The sequence below is a fragment of the Scomber japonicus genome, chromosome 13 (genome assembly GCF_027409825.1).
Source record: "Scomber japonicus isolate fScoJap1 chromosome 13, fScoJap1.pri, whole genome shotgun sequence".
Lineage (NCBI taxonomy): Eukaryota > Metazoa > Chordata > Actinopteri > Scombriformes > Scombridae > Scomber > Scomber japonicus.
Genome location: NC_070590.1, coordinates 24,566,280 through 24,586,572, shown reverse-complemented (window position 1 = coordinate 24,586,572; position 20,293 = coordinate 24,566,280). Strand labels below are relative to the sequence as shown.

The window sequence follows — 20,293 nt, the reverse complement described above, 5'->3', positions numbered from 1 at the left end:
TACTGTGCCGTTACTGTACCATATCAATATTACATTATTATAAAATCAAATAGCCCTATCTGATATATGAAATAGTGATTATGAAGCCAGTAAGTATCAATTATGATTATAATTTTACATTAACGTTATTATCATTATGATTTTCTACTATGGTCTATTAATTATTACCGTCCTCAGTGGTTTCTGTTCAGGACTTTACCACCAGGTAGTTGACATAATGATAGTGCGCTCTTACACAACAGTTACCACACACTGTATCCAGAGCTGCGGAGGGAGACGCACGCTCAGCTGACAGATGAGGGGCCTCACTGGCTTCACCAAGCGGCTGCTCTCTGAAGAAGTATTCAAGTGGTTCAAGACAGAGGAGGAGGAGGAAGAGGAAGAAGAGGGGGCGTCAGCTGAAGAGAAAGAACACACTTTGGCGGATAGTCAGCACTGAATGAAAAGGCAGCATGGCGAGCAAAGGGACAGCCGGACAGAGCGAGCTGCAGGGCTCCTCAGACTCAGAGTCAGAGCCGGAGGGGGAGCCTCCTCGGATGACCGATTGCGGACCGTCCGCCGGGTCTGTCCCCTGCTCACAGGTCATCCACAGCGGACACTTCATGGTGTCATCGCCCCACAGCGACACCGCGTCCCGCAGGAGAAAGAGCGGCACTTCTCTGAGATATGATTTCGACACGGTGAATAGGACGTGGTGCCAGACGTACCGGTACGGCCCGTTCAGCTCCGGGAGCCTGAGCATCGACCCCACTCTGACCCGCCTGTTTGAGTGCATGTCCCTGGCCTACAGGTGGGTCCCTATCAACTGGCACAGGATGACCTCACCTCAGTTCAGCTCAGTTTAGCTGATTTTCATTTGTAGGTCTGCCCTCTTTAAACTGGTGTAACCCCTTACTTTCACTCCTTCAACCCCCCAGCTGTTGAAACAGATCTATAGATAAACTGGTGTGGATTTGGAGTTTACACACATCTGTACAAACATTTGAAACCAGGGTGATTTATCAGAGGAAGGTTTTCTGATTATTATTAAAAGGCATATTTAAAATAATCCTGACCCCAGTGATCCTTTTAACATACGTTTTTAAGAACCACGGATTACTACACAATAAGAGCTCCACATATAGGTATATGTTGTTCAAGAGTTTTCCCTCTTAAAACTGATAGTGAGGATCTGGTTGTGTGTAGAAGAGGGATTTTGCAGTCTCTTGCACAACAGCTCAGAAAATCTTCACTGAAAACTGGACTTTGATTCTAGTTGGCAGCACAGGACAGATTACACTGCAACTGAGGGAAGGAGAGAAGATCCTGGAAAGATGCCCCTGCCCTGACTTATTTACTGTTATTATGTTAGCTTTACTTTAACTTTATATTAACTTTTTATAAGTTATTACACACAGACACTGTATGCACTTTAATTGAATTCTCTGCTATGTTAAAGTAAATGTTTAGTTACATTTGATATGGGACCATGTGCTTAAGAAGATGTAGCAGGGTTACACTTTATAATAATAAGGATACAAAAACATACTAATGCACAACATATGTGTATTTAATGCATGGATTAATACAGGACTTCCTGCTGTTCACCAATAATAGACAATAAACTCACTATGACTGCATGTGATTATTTAACTTTTGATAGATCATCTATTAATGACATTAATTGACAACCACCAAATAAAAAGAATGTAAACACAGATACTGTTATTATCAATGTAAAGCATAATACTCACCAGTATTAGAAAGCAGTATTATGCTTTCTAATCAGGTACAATACATCTTTATAATGTTACAATCTTGTAAATGTGTCATCAGGACTGTTGAATCATGCAGCAACATGTAAATGTTTGCATCTGACTACTGCTTTGATTTATTCAAAATCCTTTATGTAATATGTATAGTATTTTTTATGTGAATATTGATCTGCTTCATAGATCAGATGCACTGGTAAATAGTAATTTGGTGGTATATCAATGAATGTATGAAGTAACTGTGAATCAACACTGATAGTTTATTAACTATACTGTCATAATGACTTGATGACATGGTGAGCAACATGAATTCATGATACATCCTGCATGCATTCAATCATCACAGGCCATGCATTACTATGTTGTAGTCATAGGTTGTAGTATGTGTAGCATGTGTTTTGTACTCTTACTATAATGGGTAACCAACTTCAGTGCTTCTTTAACAGCTTCTTCATATGTGGTGCCATCAACCTTTGGCCCAAAGATTTGTTCCTACTACTCACTGTGTGCCAATTTAGTTTTTGTTTTTATAGTTTTGAGAGTTTCAAGAGTTGCACAATAAACCCTGAACAAGACATGTTTACCACTAAAACAGACCACAAAGAAGAAGAACCTAAAATATATCAATACTGGTGACTGATTTGTTATTAGTGCTTTGTATCACGTGCAGCAGGTATTAACTACTGCTGCTCTCCTGCATAGTATTAGTCATTAACCAGACTGAGGTTAATTGGTTCTCTTCCTAATTGGTTTTTCTTGCTGTCTCTGCTGTTTCTGGAGTGTGTGACATGCAGCGATGTCACTCCGTTAAAAGCATGTTGAAAATGATTCCCAGAGCTTCCTAGCAACTCCCTGAGCACCTCACATTAGGAGGCCTTTTCGCACCACTCTGCAGGCCAAGGGACAATGGAGAAAAAAAAAAGTGCAAACAGCGTGGCAGCATGGTGGTGAATAAGTTGATTAGGTGCTATTAGTCAAAATCAGGACAGGTTTCCAATAGGGTTGTTTTTTCCACTGTGTCCTTTTTCTAAGATTAGAGTACCTTGTCATGTCTGCCTGTCTGCTTCTTTCTTTTATGGTTTTTAGGTGTGTTTTTGGGGTTTTTCTTTGTTTAAATAAAAGTTAGAATAAAAAAGAAGTGATATGAATATTAATCATGACACGTTTTTTTTTCTTGCAGTGGTAAGATAGTCTCTCCCAAGTGGAAGTCTTTTAAGGGTCTGCGGCTTCAGTGGAGGGATAAGATCCGTCTGAACAACGCCATCTGGAGAGCGTGGTTCATTCAGTGTGAGTCCATCGCTCTTTAACATCTCTCCACTGAGAAAATGACCCAAAAAAAAAAAATAAGTGACCAAATGTAAAGGAGGAATCTACTTTTGCTGCTTTGTGTCTGCTGTGTTTAGATGTGGAGAAGAGGAAGAACCCAGTGTGCGGGTTCGTCAGCCCGCTGGAGGGCTCTGAGGCAGACGCACACCGAAAGCCTGAAGTGAGTGATTTGTGTCTTAGGTATTTTTCATGAAGCACCACTTACATATGAATCCAAAGTCAACTGCTAACATAACATATCAACAGGCAATCGTATTAGAGGGCAGCTACTGGAAGCGAAGGATCGAGGTGGTGATCAAGGAGTATCACAAGTGGAGGATTTATTATAAGAAGAGGGTAAACACATAAACTTTCCATCTTCTGCATGTATATTTTTATTTACTTCTAATTCAAACTTTTTCTTTTTTTTTCCCTTTGCAGCTTCAGAAAAAGAAGGATGATATTTTATCAATGCTACAAGAGGTATGACCTAAAGATTCTTTTGTTATTGTCACTCTAGTGTCTGTCTTTCTATAGGTTTTGAAAACACACTCACATAGACAAACATTGAGTTTGACCCCTTGAAGGCTGAAGTTGGCCGACTGACCCACGCTTCAGTACGTGTGTGTGTGTGTGTGTGTTCGTGTGTGTGTGTGTGTTGGTAACCGGCTAGCATTGTTTACTTTTGAATGCAGTTGGAGCTGACCATATGATCATCAGAGTCGTCCAAGCAGCTATTTTTAGCACATGGATGTAGCCTGTCTCTCAGTTTACCAGAGACGTAAAAGAGAGAGTGAAAAAAAAAAAAAAAAAAAAAAAGGAGACAGAAACGTGCAAAACAACTTGCGTCATGGCCCTGACATTTGTAGACAATTGACACATATTGATTGTCAGCAACAACAACACCTCCAACAGCTCCCGGGGTTTTTACCTTTATTCAAGGGAAATAACTGCAGAATTTAATTTCATTTAATCAAATCTGACCCACTTTCAGCAGTGCTTTGTAAAAAGTTAAGTGGCAGAGGGGCTAGTGAGTACAGTGGTGATGTCACGGCTGCAGAAACAAACAACAGAGGTTGGGGGAAAGGAGAGAAAGGGATCCTGGGGAAGCACCTCATTCATGTTAGTATTCATATGAGAGTGTGACAGCCCACCCTGAGACTCTGCCATCCTACTACTCCCTGTTAGACCATTGCCAGCATCATTTACTGCCTTGTTTTCAGAATAGAGTTCAAAGTTAAGACCACTGCACACTAAGATAAGATCTGTCTGTCTGTCTGTCTGCAAACTAAACAATACACATTGTGCGGTATTTGAAAGGATTCATATCAGCAAGTGCTTGAGAGGTCAAAGATCACTAAACCAGGTTTATATGCTACATGTTATCTTGCTTTTCTCTTAACGGTTTACTTCCAGAACATGGGAAAAAAACACCTCGGTAAAACCCATGGGTTGTTTTTTTTATGTTAGAGTTCATTTCATATACTTAATAACAGTCGCCAGCTTTAAAAGCCCTAATCTAAAATGTAATTGGCTATATAATTTTAGCTCCAGTCCCATTCTCGTAAAATTTTCAACAATCTGATTTGCTGCGGTGGACAGTGGCTTTATCACCTCCCACCAGCCGTCATATTTTAAAAACATTCTATGAGCACATTTATTACAGGTTCAAATTATATCCTGTACTGTCAGTCCTAATTTTAAAACTCAATCAGTTTGACAGTGAAATAATGTTCCAGCAGGCTGCAGATTCAACACAGGCAGTAGGAGGGGGACTGCTTCATGAGGAGGGGGAGTGCACTGTGTGACATATGAGAAGTCTGTACATTGATAATTATAGAATATTACCATTGATTTTAGCGGTGTGGCTTTGTGGCTTCCAGTGTCAGTCTGTTAGTCCAACACTTTGGTCCAGACTGATCTATCTCAAAAACTATGAGATGTATTGCTATTTAAGTTTTATTCAGAGGAGGAATCCTACTGAGTTTGGTAATCACCTGATTTTTTATGTAGTGCCACCATGAGGTTGACACTTTTTGATTTTATGTAAAATATTTAAACAACTATTTGATAGATTGGTGTGAAATTTACTACACATAATGAACATCACAAGAGGATGAATTGTAAAGGATTTGGTGTTTCCTTTACTTTTCATGTAGCGCTGCCATCTGATTTTAATGTGTCCAATAGAGTCGACCGATATATCGGTCAGCTGATAATATCGGCCGATATTGGCCTGTCACTAGATATATTGGTATTGGTGTTCATGCTCTCCAATATGTGCCAATATTTAAAAAAACATATATAGGATACATTTTATGTATATTTTATTTTTCCTTATTTAAGTTTAATATATACATATTAAATTCACAGTGAAGTCATTTTATAAAAATTCTTAAACTGTAAGATATTATGCCTCCATCACATAAATTTGTCAGTGTTTGATAACCACAAAAAAGAGTGTTTATGTGTATATTCTCTACATATATATATAATATTATCAGCTGATATATATATCGATATTGGAATTTTTAAATTTCCTAATCTTGTTACCGGCATCGGCCCCAAAAATCCAGTATCAGTCAGGCCCTAGTGTCCAACACCTCATTTTATGACCTAATACTTGCAAAACAGACATCCCCATCAGCCTCAGCTGCACTTTGTGTTTAGGGCTTATTCGCAAATGTCAGCATGCTAACAGGCTAAACTAAGATGGTGAGGATGGTAAACATTACCTGTCAGCCTCACACAGCCAGCAGCATGACTGTAGACTCTCAGTCTTTTTGCATGTGTGTGCTGTAAATGTGCAAAGTAATGTCATGACTCAAGAGTAAGAAGCTGTTGGCATTAAAATATCATCCCTGCTTATGTTAATCTGTGCTTATTTTATTTCTTTCCTTGACACATCATCTCACTTCATCTCTTCTTATTTCACATTAAACTGAATTAATGTCATGTACCACTTTGTTGCAGGAAACCCCTCAAAAAATTGTAATTTAACGCCCATCGGAAGTGGCAAATTGCAAGGTGTTCATATGCATGCACGTTTCTTTCTTCACCGAGGCAACAGCAGTTTGTGCTGATTGGGGCTTCAGGTCTGCACGTGAATGTGACTGCCAGAATTAGGTCAGGGACAAAAGGCTGCTGCTTTACTGATGGTGAGACATCAAAAATAAAGAAATGAACAAAGCCGACATAATGATAACCTGTAAGGGGCTAGTGTTTTTGAACAATATGTCAAAAGTGCCTTTTCATCATGCGCTGTACACAAACACACACACAAACACACAAATACACACACCAATCTTACTTCATTTGTACTTGTACACACTTATATTCTCCCTCAAAGCAAACGAATCCAGAGGCAGATAAATAAATTATAAGAGGGGATGTCGTATGCTCGCACGTAATCAAAACAGTTCCCGGCCCAATCTGGACTTCCCTATAAATGTGGCCTCAGACTTAGAGGTGGAGGGTAAAGACAAGAAGATCAGACTGAAGCAAACAGACACAAGGAAGAGACCCAGACTGGAGCTTCATTTCCTGTGAGTTTTTTATTGGGATCTGAGAAGAGAATGGGCACTAGGAACAATTTAATATGACATGTTTCTGGCTGGCTAGATGCAATATTTATTCTGTGTGTGGATGTAAAATGTGTTCAAGCTGCTTTGATATTTGTCTTTTAAGCAAATTTACATTTTTAAGGATAACAGGATTCACTAATTTTGCATTTATTGAACAAAGGATATATTATATAGCTTTTTGGTGTTTTACATGCATTTGTCAGTGCAACTACCATGAAGGTTTTTTTTAATCATTACCTTTTCACCTCCAAGGCACACCAAAAACTGGATGTTTACAGACTGGGAGAACTAAATGCCATCAATGCCTCACTTTGGCCTTGTGGTTTTTTGTAGAGGGCCCTCTAATGGATAGATGAGGGACTGATTTAATGTTTCACTCTATAGAAGTTGTTCCTGTAGGTGATTCAATCTCTTGCTGATGTGCTCTAGGGTCAAATCTGCCAGGCCAAGCTGGAGAAATGGACCAACCAGATGTATCAGGAGCCTAAGGCCGCGCCGGTGGAAGCCCACATGTTTGACCTGGACTGCCTTCTGTCCGACATCTCCGACACCCTGTTCACCATGACACAAAAGCCGTGTCCCTGGGCCAGTGACAGCCACAACAGTGAGTAGTCTGCCCTCTGAAGTCTCAGACTGACGTTGAGAGGGATCTGAGTTTGACTTTGCTCTAACTTCAAATGATTAGAAGTGCTTAATAATAAGGATGGATCACTGATGGCCTGAGATCTGCATGACAACATTAAATGCCCCCATTGTGTATTAGCAAATCATTTGGATGGACTTTTAGGCTGGAGTATTCTGTAGGCTATTTCATTTTCATTTTCATCAAATAATTGTCAAATCTCTTATTGGTAGCCACTATCTCTGTTATGCACAGGAGCCAAGACAATAGATGGACATAATCTACTGTATATGAATATCTGCTGTAAGAAAGTAAATCGTAAGTCATCGGTAATGTTTTTAAGCCCCTGAACACACGTTTTCTGAATCAGTATCTCACTGTGAAAGTGTCATGTAGGGTCCTATATGACACAGAATGTTAGTTTCTTCTGGTTTGAAGTAACAAACTCAAGGACAGTTGGATAGTATCAAATCTGACCAAACTGAACCTTTATAGTTCTAACAAAACATATTAGTTTTGGTTTTGACTGTCAAACTAAATATATAATACCTAAAGATGTTTTTTCACAGCTATAAATGTTGCTTATTTATTTGTGATTATTTGAAGGGATAGTTTGATATTTTGGGAAAAGCATCTATTGGCTCTCTCACAGAGAGTTCAATTAATTCAGGGGTGTCAAATATATGGCCTGCGGGCAAGAACCGACCCACCAAGGGGTCCAATCTGGCCTGCTGGGAAAATTGCAGAAAAGTAATTCCAGTTTTTCAATAAGATGCAATGCTACTCTTGCTTATTTTCACTCACCATTCACAGTCAAAGCTTCTGATCTTTCCGTGGACATCCATCTTGAGAGAATTGACTTGCAATGTGAATACATTTTTTCCTCAGTGGACTTGGACACACTTTATCAGTATCTCTGACCAGGGTATCCCTAGTTTAGGTTATTGTGGATACTGTGATGATACCACTTGATTAGATAATAAAAACCACTCTCCAATAAAAGGCTGAAGCTAGCAGCATATTAGTTTAGCTTAGCTTAAAGTTTGTAAAAGGCTAACCTCATTCTGTTAGACTCAACATGGTATATCATATTTGTTTAATCAGCACAAAATGTGTGTAAAAATGTAATTTCAGAGATTTACACGGGTAACATATCTTTTCTGGCCACGGTTACTTCCTGGAGTCTTGTAGTCACTTATGCTAAGCTATGCTCATATTGAAAGAACAGATATGAGAGTGGTATTTATCTTCTCAGCTGCCTCTCAGCAAAAAAGAAAATTAATGTATTCCCTAAAATGTTGAACTTTTCCTTTAATATCCTTGAAAAATACTTAGGATTTGAAAGTTTTCAGGGATTTTAATGTCTGGATCCACAGCCACAGTTTTGGGGAAGAAGTAAAAAGAACCCGCCCAACAAATAAGCTTGCATGAAGCAAGACGATACATTGACAGACGCACTCTTGTATTTATCTTTTTCTCTCTCTCTCTCTCTCTCTTTCATGTCTGATGTTCTGTTCTGTTCATCTCTTCTTCAGCATACACCAGTAATGCTGATATGATCCAGCCAGGCCTGACTCCACTACAGCCCAACCTGGATGATTTCATGGATATACCAGGTACTGTCTGCCTGCCTTCCTACCTGTCTGTCTGTCTGTCTGTCTGCCTGCCTGCCTGTCTGTGTGCTGGTGGGATCTCCACACACTATAGTAGAATGGCAACAGATCAATATCCCTCATTGATTGTGCTTCTTTGCAGTATCCATCCAGTTTCAGCTGCCCATCTTCAACATAGTCAATTATTCAGTGACAGAGTGGTGCATATGTGATTGATTTGGTGTAGAAGAATATATTTGAAAGCTGACAGAGAATGTTTCGACTGACAGATTCACTAGAAGAGGTATCAGAGTTTTAAAAATCATGTCAGATTTTCAGCCTCAGAGTTCAGTGTCTCCATTCTCAATAAATCAGAATTCTAGTAACCTATTCTGATTAAGGTCATGGAACTGAATTTGAGATTAAACTAGTTAATGCAGATGTTCTTCTATGTTGTATTTTTTATGTGTTCATTGTTTTTCCAAACACCAACAGAATCAAAAATTCTGCTCTTGAGTGACACTTTTTTTTGTTAATATGCTGTGTCTGCAATATATTATTTAGCCCACGAAAGGTTAAAGAGTGGTCAAAGGCAGGGTTGAGCCAGCAGAATGGGGAAGTGGAAGAGGATGTAACTATTTAAATTTTACTGTGTTTAATCATGACCCTTGGGTTGGGCACTACTTAGGAGCCTGGGGGGGAAATTAAAAGATGGGCTGGGTAGATGGTGGAGTTTCCTTCTCCAAAAACAAGTTCCAGATGAGCAGATTTTAATATTTGCTTTATTCTGAACCTTTATTTGTTAATCTGGAGTATTAAAGGTGAGAATATGTCAGTGTCGTGTGGAGTAATCACAATCAGTAATTACAGGTTTACCATGAGTCATCAGGACTTAATGTGCTACAGGGTTGGGTATCATTTAAAAAGTTAGGATCCAAGTAAAGGGTACTTGGATCCTAACTTTTTAGTGATACCAATATCAATTGAGTACTTCATTCGATACCCATCATGCCACCACTCCTCCACATCTAAATGATTTGATTTTTACACAAATGGATTTTGAAAGTCTTCAAATTATTAATATTCATGTCTGCTCTGATCGGTGGCAGTGGGTCAATCGCTTTCGTTGATTGTGAGGAAATCCATACATATTTTCTATCTCTGGGTGCAAAAGGATCAATTACAGGTATCATTTGACAGGAGACATTTTGATACTACTTGGTATTGATTTATTTCAGTCAATACCTTAAAGGTATCGAGTACCGATACCCAGGTCTAATGTGCTAGCAGAAAGTGTCGGATATATTCCAGACACTAGTTATAGTAGACAGTAGAAACGTGCTTGTGCTTGTAGCTAAATATGCAAGGCTAGTGAGCGATTTGTAGTTGTAGAGTACCCTGATGAATGCATAAAGACTAAAATGAGATATTTGAAGTCAAGAATATCATGGTATTATCTTCCCACTACTATATACTTTGGTTTCTTTTTGAGGAATTTGAAGGATATTGTAAAATTGCATGATTAAATCCGACATAATAGAGTAACAATGATGCGGACATTGTACTGGCGCCACTTTCTCAGTGTGCATTTGTTCTTCTCAATTATTGGGGGTGGCCCCATAAAGCGGCAGATCTTCTAATGTGTAATTGAGCCATCAGAACATTAACTTTAATTTTAAAAAGCTTCTCATTTTACTTCCACCTCAAATCTGCTGCTTTAGATGAAGTAAACTGCCAAGAAATGTTGGAGAAACACAGCGCTGACCAAATCTGAATATGTTTTGGAGCAGCTGCATTTAAACCTACAAGCTCTAACTGAGCTGTTTTTTTTTAGTTAATACTTGTTAGTACATCCTTCAGTGTGTGAGAGGGAACGATTTGGCTTCGTGCCTCCTTCAGAGTAAACAGCTTGCCCCGAGCAAAACACTGACAGCCGAAGAGCTTCAGACAGCAGCGAGGAAGCAGGCTGGAGTTTGGTCTTTTGCTTAGGGGCACAATGGCTCAGGCTGTTTTGGCCTCTGTGTTACTTTCAGTGAAGCAATCTAACAGCCCTCTGGCTACAAGTCAGCCATTGTAACCCACAGACAACCTGCTGCCCAGTGCTGTGATATATGTGTGCATGTGTGTGTGTGTGTGTGTGTGTGTGTGTGTGTGTGTGTGTGTGTGTGTGTGTGTGTGTGGTCTGTCAAAGGCTACTTTTTGGGACAAATTTCAGACTAAAGGTTAATTGGGGACTTTTTCCAAACTGGGGACACGACTTTTGTCCTCAATTGGGAAAAAGCAGATTTTTGGGACAGTATGGTTAGTGCTTGAGTAAGTTTCCAGGGAATGAATGTTAAGTCTTTGTAAGTGTATGTCCCCAAATGTGACCTAGGACATTGTGTGTGTGCGTGTATGTGGCTGTTTGTTCTCACAGCACTGGCAGGGTCCTGAGGGATCAGCTGTCTGCCTCTCTTTTGGTCACAAGGTTCAGGGACTTGGTGAGTGTCTGACACAGCAATGAGTTAAATTTATGCACAGTCTTCCACTGTGATCCTCCTGAATGGAAACACAGATTACCTGTCCGAGGTCGCGTGTCGTGCCAGTCATTTCTACCGCTGAGATGGAAACAAAGACACACTGGTATGTATTGTTCAGGCTGTGCCAGATTCTAGTCTTGTGTTTTTAGCCTTGCACGTGTGCTGTGCTGAGTGCTGAATACACTGTGTGTTAATGACAGGCTTTCAGCTCTACAATGTTGGAATTAACACCTTGTCGGTCGAAGCAAGTGAGTAAATGTTTGTTTCTCATTTTCCTCCACTAGCTGAAGCTTGTTTTGCATTCATTAATATCAGATGTGGAGAAACATTTTGTAATCACAGATGGCAGCCTGCCACTGCCAGTTGCCAGTGTGGCTCCAGAAATATGTGACCTGGCAGATCTGAAGCAAATAGCTTTGATACTCTTTGCTTTTTCTATTTGATTGTTTGAGTTTCTGACATGAAGCCATGACCACACTGATAGTTTTTGTGTTTCAGGTTACTTTCAGTCAAGAATGACATTTTGTGTGATGTTACGTTAATTCAAGTAGCAACAAGGAGCATACTGTGAACTGGAGGCTTTAGGTATTCACTTCACACTTGTTTTAAGTTGCATACTGGAGCACGATTGACTCCAAAACTAGTTGTGATGTCACAAATCCTACTCATAGGTACACATCATATACTTGTTTTAAGGTGAGAACAGAGAAACTTCACTTGTTAAACAGTCTTCTGGTGTCAAACTCATACACATACATCATCGTGCACAGTGAAGCTCAAACATCCAAGAGAAGTAACAACAAGCAATTCATTTTTAGTAGAGGTCGGCTTTAAAAAACTATGATAAAGAATCAAAGTGTGGACTAAAACTTGGATCTTGTGAGGTACTTCTGCAGGTGACTGTGCAGTAGATTACATGACTTCAGCAGAGCTCTGTTGTACTTTTCTAAACAAGCAATGCAGACATGATCTGGCTTTAACTGATCGTTTTCTCTGCCTGTTCATGGTGTTTGTATTGTGTTTGTTGTAACTTTGCCACCTTCTTGGACAGATTGTCACTGCTTAAATAAAGGAAAGAAGAAGTAGATAATGTAGTTTGTATATGGACTCACTTTAACAATCTCCTTTCCAAAACAATTTATATCCTTCCAAAGTGTCTTTATGACTGATAGTCTGACTGGCAGTGTTTATGTGTGTGTTTTTGTGTGTGTGTTTTTCTCAGATATCTTTATGAACTACCGGGGCCAGCCCACAGAGCTGACTGGTTTTGCTGACTGTGGCTATTTTGAGAACTCATCCAGTGTAGCGTTTGCTCCAGTTACCTCCCCTGTGGTAACAACTCCTCAGCTACTAATCAACACCCAGCTGACTCAGGTACTGCCACTGTTAACTGCTCCACCTGCTTGTAAGACATATTACTGCAGATGAACTGTGTTCTGTACTGTATTCTGGGTATATTACAGTAGCATCTCATAGCACTTTACAGTCAATAAAACTGACTGAACTTTCTTTTGCAGCCCAATTTGTCATCTGACAGTTTATCTCAGCCCTCCTCATCCAACACCCAGCCAGACCACAGCAGGCCAGGCCAGGATTGTAGTGAATACCACACACCCAGCATGCCGTATGGACACCAGTCGTACCCTGATCCACCTGTTTCTATAGGGTTCACCAGCAGCATCGAGCAGCCAGTCTCTGCAAGCATCCCCTTTTTGTACCCACTGCCGTGCCACAAGTTCGGTTACCACACAACCACCAGCGTAACCTCGTCTGTCATCACTCACACCGCCTCCACCACAGCAGCCCAGGGCCCCGTGCAACAGGCTCATGGCTACCCCCACTCAGGAGACGCATACCCCCAGACTCCCTGCCAATCTCTCAGTTACCCGGCTGTCATGTCTGAGCCGGTCCACGCAGTGCTGCCCTCTGTCACCGCGGCCCACTGCTTCTCAGTCCCGGAGCAGGTGTCCACCACGGGGGTCAGAGGGAAGCACAAGCAAAAGACAGGAGGAGTGAGGACAGCTGGTCCCTCCGTGGCTCCGTCTGGCACCCAGTCCGCTGCACCCACATCAACACCCACACCCACTAGCTGCCTGGCTAAACTGCTCTCCTCAGCCACCCGTGAGCGTGAGTCCATTCTCTCCCCCCTTCTATCTATCTTTGACAACAGTTCTTCATCTGAAAAAAATGATTAACATTTGTTTTTGTACTTTTAGGGAAGCCAGCGCTTGGATTTGATACTTCTCGAGGGACAGCCAAAGGTCAGAAGTCATCATCTCCCAGCTCATTGGTGAGCCTGTCCTTCTGTTTCACAAGAGCAGTGTTGATAACTAGCTTGGCACAGCATCTCTACAACAAATAATTGAGTAACTAAAAAGTTGCGTCAAGGCAGCTTCACATTTGTTCAGACTGAAATATGACATGTTTTCTTAGTCGTTACCCATTTTTTTTATTCTTCTCTCCTCTTCGCTTGTACTAAATTTTTCTACAATTGCTACTTTCTATTGTTATCCCACCTTTTCCATTAATATTTTATTGGTTCTCTGTATAAATAAGAAATTAACTTCGATTGCCTTTATCATGAAAAGCCTGAGCATGTAGCTAACTCATTAAAATTGGTGGATTCTTCGTGCTCCAGTGACCAAAATGGAAGTTGGTTCTCTGGGTTGCTGCATTGATAAAAGTGTCTAGCAGAACACTGCTATTAATCTTAATGATTTTCAAAGTGAGAGAGTTTTATAAACATGCTCTTCTAACACCAGAAGGATTAATTCTGACTAACTTGTCTAACAGCCAATTCTTTTTGCATCTGTTGGGTCATGGCACGTGTAAGCAGAGATTGTGTGTTTTTTTTTTTGTTTTTTTTTACAGCAGTCAAGCAGTAGCACGCATGTTGGAGGACCTCCGTCCCAGCTGCAGCATGGAGCCGTCTGGCCCCCGGGGATCCCAGTGATGACGCCTCTGCACAGCCAAGGTGCCACATTGGGTCATAGCGGTCCTCACGCGAGCAGCTCCAGAGGCTCTACGGTGTCTGCCTTGCTCACCCACGGCTCAGCGCACAGCAACACAACCCTCCTCATACCCAAGACGGAGAAACTATCACCTGTCCAGCTCTACAGCACAGACAGAAGCAGCTTAACCGGTAACTGCTGCAGCGAAGCACGTCTCACTTATTCCAAAATTCATGCATCAAGTCTTCTTTTAATTGCAAAATGACTGTCAAGGAATATACTGTGTAATATTGTAGGAGCTATGACATGATAAGCTGATCCCTGGTAGATAGGCTATTACTCTATGTTGAGTTTTCTGCAGGAATCTGGCAATAAATTACAGGCAGTTTGGTGTGACAGGATAGCGGAAGACAATGATAAAATATGCCTGTGTAATGTAAATCATAAGTGAAGGTGCTGCACAATAAAGAGTATCCATCCAAAAGATTTGTGTATAACAGATGAATATATGTACACTTTTTATAGCCCAAATAATTCCAAAAGTCTCACTACAGGAGTTCTGTAGAGTTAATGATGATTCCATTTGCAGCACAAAGTTTGAATCATTAAAAGGCCACTTTTCTTAATCTGAACAATGCTGCTTGTCTCTTATCACACAGTATAGAATGCATGCTAAAATGATGATTTTAGTTTCTGCTTTTTGCTCCAACCCATTCTGAGTCAAGCAAAAAAAAAAGAAGGGTCATTGTAGAAAAAACCCAACATCTGCTGAATATGCAGAGATTCTGAGCGGTGAAAGAATTCATGACGGATTTAAACTTGTGTGTCAGTGTAGAGGTCATTTCATTTCCCTACACGGAGATTGATATCTTTCTTTCTTTCAGTCAATTTCCCTCGACATCCAGGCCAAACATCACCGCCAAACGCTTTAGACAAAGCCTCCAACCCAGAGTCCCCGCACTCAGGCTTCTCCGGACATGGAAAGATAGAATCCAGTAAGGTAGGACATCCTGTTTTTGTGTCATTTACATACACTGTTTGTTGAACTAGTGGGTCAATCTCATTGTGATATGTACATATTTTCAACTGGTTCTTTCTGCAGCAAACAGAGAGCAGGAGGATAACTCATATCTCAGCTGAGCAGAAGAGACGCTTCAACATCAAACTGGGATTTGACACTTTACATAACCTTGTGACAACACTCAGCTCTCAGCCGAGCATAAAGGTACTGTCGTGTGAAAGGATGTGCAGCTGCATTAAAGACTGATGTGCTGAAAGGTGAAGGTGGAGGGAATCGGCAAAGAGCAATGTATTCGATGCAGAGTGTGACTGGAAAACGACATGACATGCATCGTTTTGAATATTAACCACTGAATATTTGTGAGTATTTGTGGTGTATAACTGACATGTATTTTAAACATGCTCTGTTTTATGGGACAGATCAGCAAAGCCACCACACTGCAGAAGACCGGAGAGTACATCAGCAAGATGCAGCAGGAGAGAGCTCAGCTGCACGAGGAGGCTCAGAGACTCAGAGAGGAGATCCAGCTCCTGAACTCTGCCATCAAGTGAGGCCTTCAGCTAGGATTGACTTCTGCATGCTGTGTGTGTGTGTGTTTGGGTGTGTGTGTGCAGGCATTTGAGTGTGTGCATGGTCTACAAGGATTGGATGGATATGCTGGTTTCACACTCTATCAGATTTTTATAAGATTTTATATGGTATCAAATATTGAGCTCTCCTGCTGATATGAAGCTACACTGGGCTGCTGCTTTGATGGAGTCTCCTATTTGAGAACAGCTACATTAAAGGAGCGCTTCACGGATTTAGCGCTTCTTTCCTGTAACATTGTGGAACTCACTGACTTTTTTTTTTTTTTAAAGGATCAAAATGCAGCAGAACCAGAGATATTTCCTTTTTTATTCCATGCATTCTCCTTCCTTCATCATCAAAAACTGCTCTGCTGCCTACATTTCACTGCTGCCTACATTTCACTCAGTCTAGTTAAGTTGGAGTTGCAGCTAATGTAGCCTGAAGCTGCTAGCCTCAAGCAGAAATGAGGAGTGGGCTACAGAGGTCTGGTAACGTCTTTCCGACTCCCCACCTCAAGATTTATTCCATTTTCCAACTTGTAGTCTTTAACCTGAACAAATGCTGACTCCAGTAGCATTACATGAAACTATTCATCAGACACTCCCTCTGGAGACATAGCATGCTTTATATAACCTTTTTCACATATGCAGTTGAACTCCCCAACACCTGTTAACAGACTTTGATGTGTAAAACAGTGGGAGTTTCAATCCTACACAAGGCAGAACACTTTGCATCAAATACAAAGTGGTGTTATATCATCAGCCAAACAGGATAAATACATGTACTGTGTATCCCACACTACAGTCAGTGCTGTGTTTGTGAGAAGTGGCATGTTGCTGTTAAACCGGTGATTGTGTGTTGTAATGTTGGAGGATTCTAGTGCAAATTAAATCCCTACTACTGGTCTTTAGTAGTCTTAATTCTATTTTGTGTGAATGGTAGATCAGTCACATTATGCACAGGTCTATACCGAAGTAATGTAATAGCAGTTTGCAAAGCCAGAACTGAATTAAAGTACAGCAGTGCTACAGTACTATACTGCTTAAATCCACTGTAATAATATGCATGCTGATCAGGATGTGTAACGCAATGCTGGGGAGTAACTACATAATTTAATTACAGAATAAATGTATCTGTAATCCATTACAGGTACTGAGAAAATATGTGTAATTAAATTACAGTAACTTATGAAAATGTTGATTACAAAGATGGTTACATCTGAAGTCAGACCTTTAATTTATATATATTAAATATTTAACATATTACAGTTTTTAATTCCTTTAAATCAATATATTTTTTAAGATTTTATAAATATAAATAAATCATGACATGGACCTTATTTGGAACACACATGGGCTTATAAACATGGGTCACAGTACCAATTAAGGCCATGCCAGACTTCTGACTTTTTTTCATAAAATAAAATAATATCTTTATTTTATATTCCAAAATCTACTTCAACTAATGAATAGATTTTCAAATGAGAGATTAATGTTGCTTTATTAGAAATGATCTTATAAATAATGTCAGTATCCTTGAAAAACAGCTGAACTTAGATCACGGTGCATCATGGTACCCTTACCTAACAGCTGAAAACATTTGTTAGAAAATTAGAAAATAATCAAAAAGTAATCAAATGTAATAAGTTACATTACTTTGATTCAGCAAATCAACTATTTACATTACGTATTACATTTTAAATAGGGTAACTAGTAATGTGTAATTTATTACATTTCTAAATTAACCTTGTTGTTAACTCTTTATGTTTCTTGTTGCAGCACGTGCCAGCAGCAGCTACCTGCCACCGGTGTTCCCATCACACGACAGCGCTTTGACCACATGAGGCAGAAGTTCAGAGAGTACGTCCAGGCACAGACTCTGCAAAACTGGAAGTTCTGGATTGTATCCTTATTGTGACTGTGAACCTGGCAAAGGTTAAAACATCACATCATTAAACCAAACCTAAACAAATCCTGCCAGCAAACACAGAGTAGGTCCTGGTATTGTTATATTACACCACTCTGCATAAATATTTAACAAGAATTATAATCAGCCTGGACGTTGTACAAATGTAAGTACAAGACATTCATTTCAGTTTATACAAAGCACATTTTTCATTGTTTCAGTGTAATCAAGCGGATAAAATAAGTGCCTGTGTGTCGTAAATGCCAGTTTCATTAAAAAAATATTATGCTAATTTAATCCATAACTCTTTCCTTAATGGTCACCTAATCCTCTGCCACTGCCTTTAGCTTGCAGGCAAGATAGGAAGATTAAATCCCGATTTTATCATCTTTGTGTGTTGTCAAAACACCTGCAGGGCATTTCCTTTGCTTGAATAATAAAGTGTTTTCTACAGTTCCTCAAGAGATTGTGCATTTATCTAACTGATGATATTCTAAATTAAAAACTAACTATTTTCTGAGAGGATTTTTTCTCTTTGCATTGAGTCAAAATAGCAACATTAACAACCAGAAGTGACACGTTTACTTCTTGTCGACTGCTGCTTCAAAAAACCCTTGTTTGCAGCGTTACGACTGAAACTATTGTGAATAAATCCCATGAAAAGACCAAAACCAACAATAAACAGATTCTACTAACAGGTATGTGCAGCCAAGGCCTGATTCCTCTGTGCCAAAAACACATCGGTGATTCCACATTCACCACTCTGCTGCTGCAAATATTCACCTGTGCACCTAATGTGTATTCATATGCAGCCAAAAAACCCCAACAAATGCAATATTTACTCCCCCCTTCTTTTTTTTTTTTTGCTAAAAAACTACAATGCTCAGCCGTTACAGGAAAATAACCACCATTTTTAAAACATGAAGCAAGATTATTATGACCAATTTTAATGATTTTCATCTTAATACAGGGTAGGGATGAGAGACATATCAATGCATTGTTGGTTTTTGTCCTTTTTGGGAGGAAATTCATGAACCTAACCCTAACTCTGACGTCACATTTGAATGAGTCAGATTTCTTTCCTCAACTCAATGTCAGTTCAGTATCATTATCGAGCCACTCTTCGAGTCCTATAACGGAATGGTGTCCACTGCCAGCGTGGAGGACCTGTGTCGATCCACTCTGTCCTGGTTGGATCAACACTGCTCCCTGCCTTCTCTAAGACCCAGTGAGTCCAGCACAACTGACCTAAAGCCCAAAACGTGTATTCCACATGTCTCCTATCATCCTTTTTACATTAACTGTATTTGTCATGTGTGTGTCCGCTCAGTGGTCCTGAGTTCACTCCGTCTCCTGAGTACCACCACGGCCATCCTGACAGACCCCAGTCTACTGCCAGAGCAGGCCACCCTCGCTGTCACCCAGGGCAACCCCGCTGCTGCCCTGGACCACTCCTTACAGCCCGCCACTCGGGACAATATACACCCCATGTGACTGTGATGAACAGACTCAGTGGAAAACCGCCTCAAGGCTCAGCCAGTGGAGAGCCTGTGGAATGATTAAAGAAAAAGAAAAAAAAAAAGACTCAACACTCAGCTCCAAGACTTTTAATAACGCATAATCACAATAAAACTCACCGGCTGCAAAAAGAATGTACACCCCCCCCCAACCCCAACCCCCACCCCAAAAAAAAATCATAGGATCTATGCTTAAATTCTGTAATATACACTTGTTATTATTTTTAAGCTTCAAAATCATATTTTGGTTAAAAGCAGTGATTGGAAGGAGGTGTCACTGCAACTGTGATGAATTGCTTAATTTTCTGTTGAAATAATTCGGGTAACATTAGTTGACAACTCCATTTATTCTCATTTCCTTTGACATCTCAGGTTATGTTTTGTGTGTTTAATATATTTTTGCCTTCAATTACTGACACTTCCCCAATGAAATATGTCCTAATACAAGTCACACTTGTCTTATGCTGTATTACACACCAATATGTAAAGAAAAAAACAGCTTTATATGGCAGTTGTTATTTCAGCCGTTTACAAAGTGGAGTCTGCGGACTACCAGGGGTCCTAGAAGGTGGTCATAAGGGTGCCCAGTAAAAATGAAAGATATGCAATTATCTACTCATTATATGAGAATGTGTAAAAGCGGCTGCTGTGATTAGAGATTTTTTATTTGTGCTATTTTACACTAAATCCTAACAAGAAACATCTCAGGGTCATCTTAGAATAAGGGCAAAAGCTCACTAAACCTGATGTTATGTGAAAAGCCAATGTAAGTGATTAATTAGGAGTAAAACACTATGTGCAGTTTACAGGAGTACAATATCTCTCAATTCAGTGATAGACCTTTTTCATAGCAGAAATTGTCAGAGCAGGAAAAACACAGATGTTACTAATATTGTTAATGATGCCTTTTTTCTACTCAAGTGTCCCAGTAAGCCATGAAAGTGTGACAGTGAGTC

At 40.1% G+C, this 20,293-nt stretch overlaps 1 protein-coding gene across 2 annotated transcripts; it reads left to right on the top strand.

Annotated features, from left to right (window-relative positions):
- Window positions 1–271: 271 nt before the first annotated feature.
- Window positions 272–19,784, top strand: LOC128371173 (carbohydrate-responsive element-binding protein). Of its 2 annotated transcripts, none has more exons than XR_008322796.1 (17): window positions 272–790; window positions 2,932–3,038; window positions 3,155–3,237; window positions 3,324–3,413; window positions 3,498–3,539; window positions 7,070–7,244; window positions 8,798–8,878; window positions 12,596–12,747; window positions 12,891–13,500; window positions 13,590–13,663; window positions 14,245–14,515; window positions 15,209–15,324; window positions 15,427–15,549; window positions 15,765–15,892; window positions 17,694–17,817; window positions 18,924–19,048; window positions 19,151–19,291. XR_008322796.1 is itself a non-coding variant. In XM_053331418.1 (17 exons), the coding sequence occupies exons 1-17, from the start codon at window positions 453–455 to the stop codon at window positions 19,312–19,314; spliced, it is 2,808 nt and encodes a 935-aa protein (XP_053187393.1). In that variant the 5' UTR covers window positions 274–452; the 3' UTR covers window positions 19,315–19,784. The 2 variants fall into 2 exon arrangements, 1 of the variants encoding a protein (XP_053187393.1); XM_053331418.1 differs by having other exon boundaries at window positions 274–790; window positions 18,919–19,048; window positions 19,151–19,784.
- Window positions 19,785–20,293: the final 509 nt, after the last annotated feature.

Excerpts from the sequence above, each read along its gene's own strand:
- LOC128371173 (XM_053331418.1), top strand. The coding sequence starts at position 453 with ATGGCGAGCAAAGGGACAGCCGGACAGAGCGAGCTGCAGGGCTCCTCA. Across the intron at positions 13,664-14,244 it reads CATCATCTCCCAGCTCATTG|CAGTCAAGCAGTAGCACGCA; the intron begins GTGAGCCTGTCC and ends TTTTTTTTACAG. Across the intron at positions 14,516-15,208 it reads AGACAGAAGCAGCTTAACCG|TCAATTTCCCTCGACATCCA; the intron begins GTAACTGCTGCA and ends TCTTTCTTTCAG.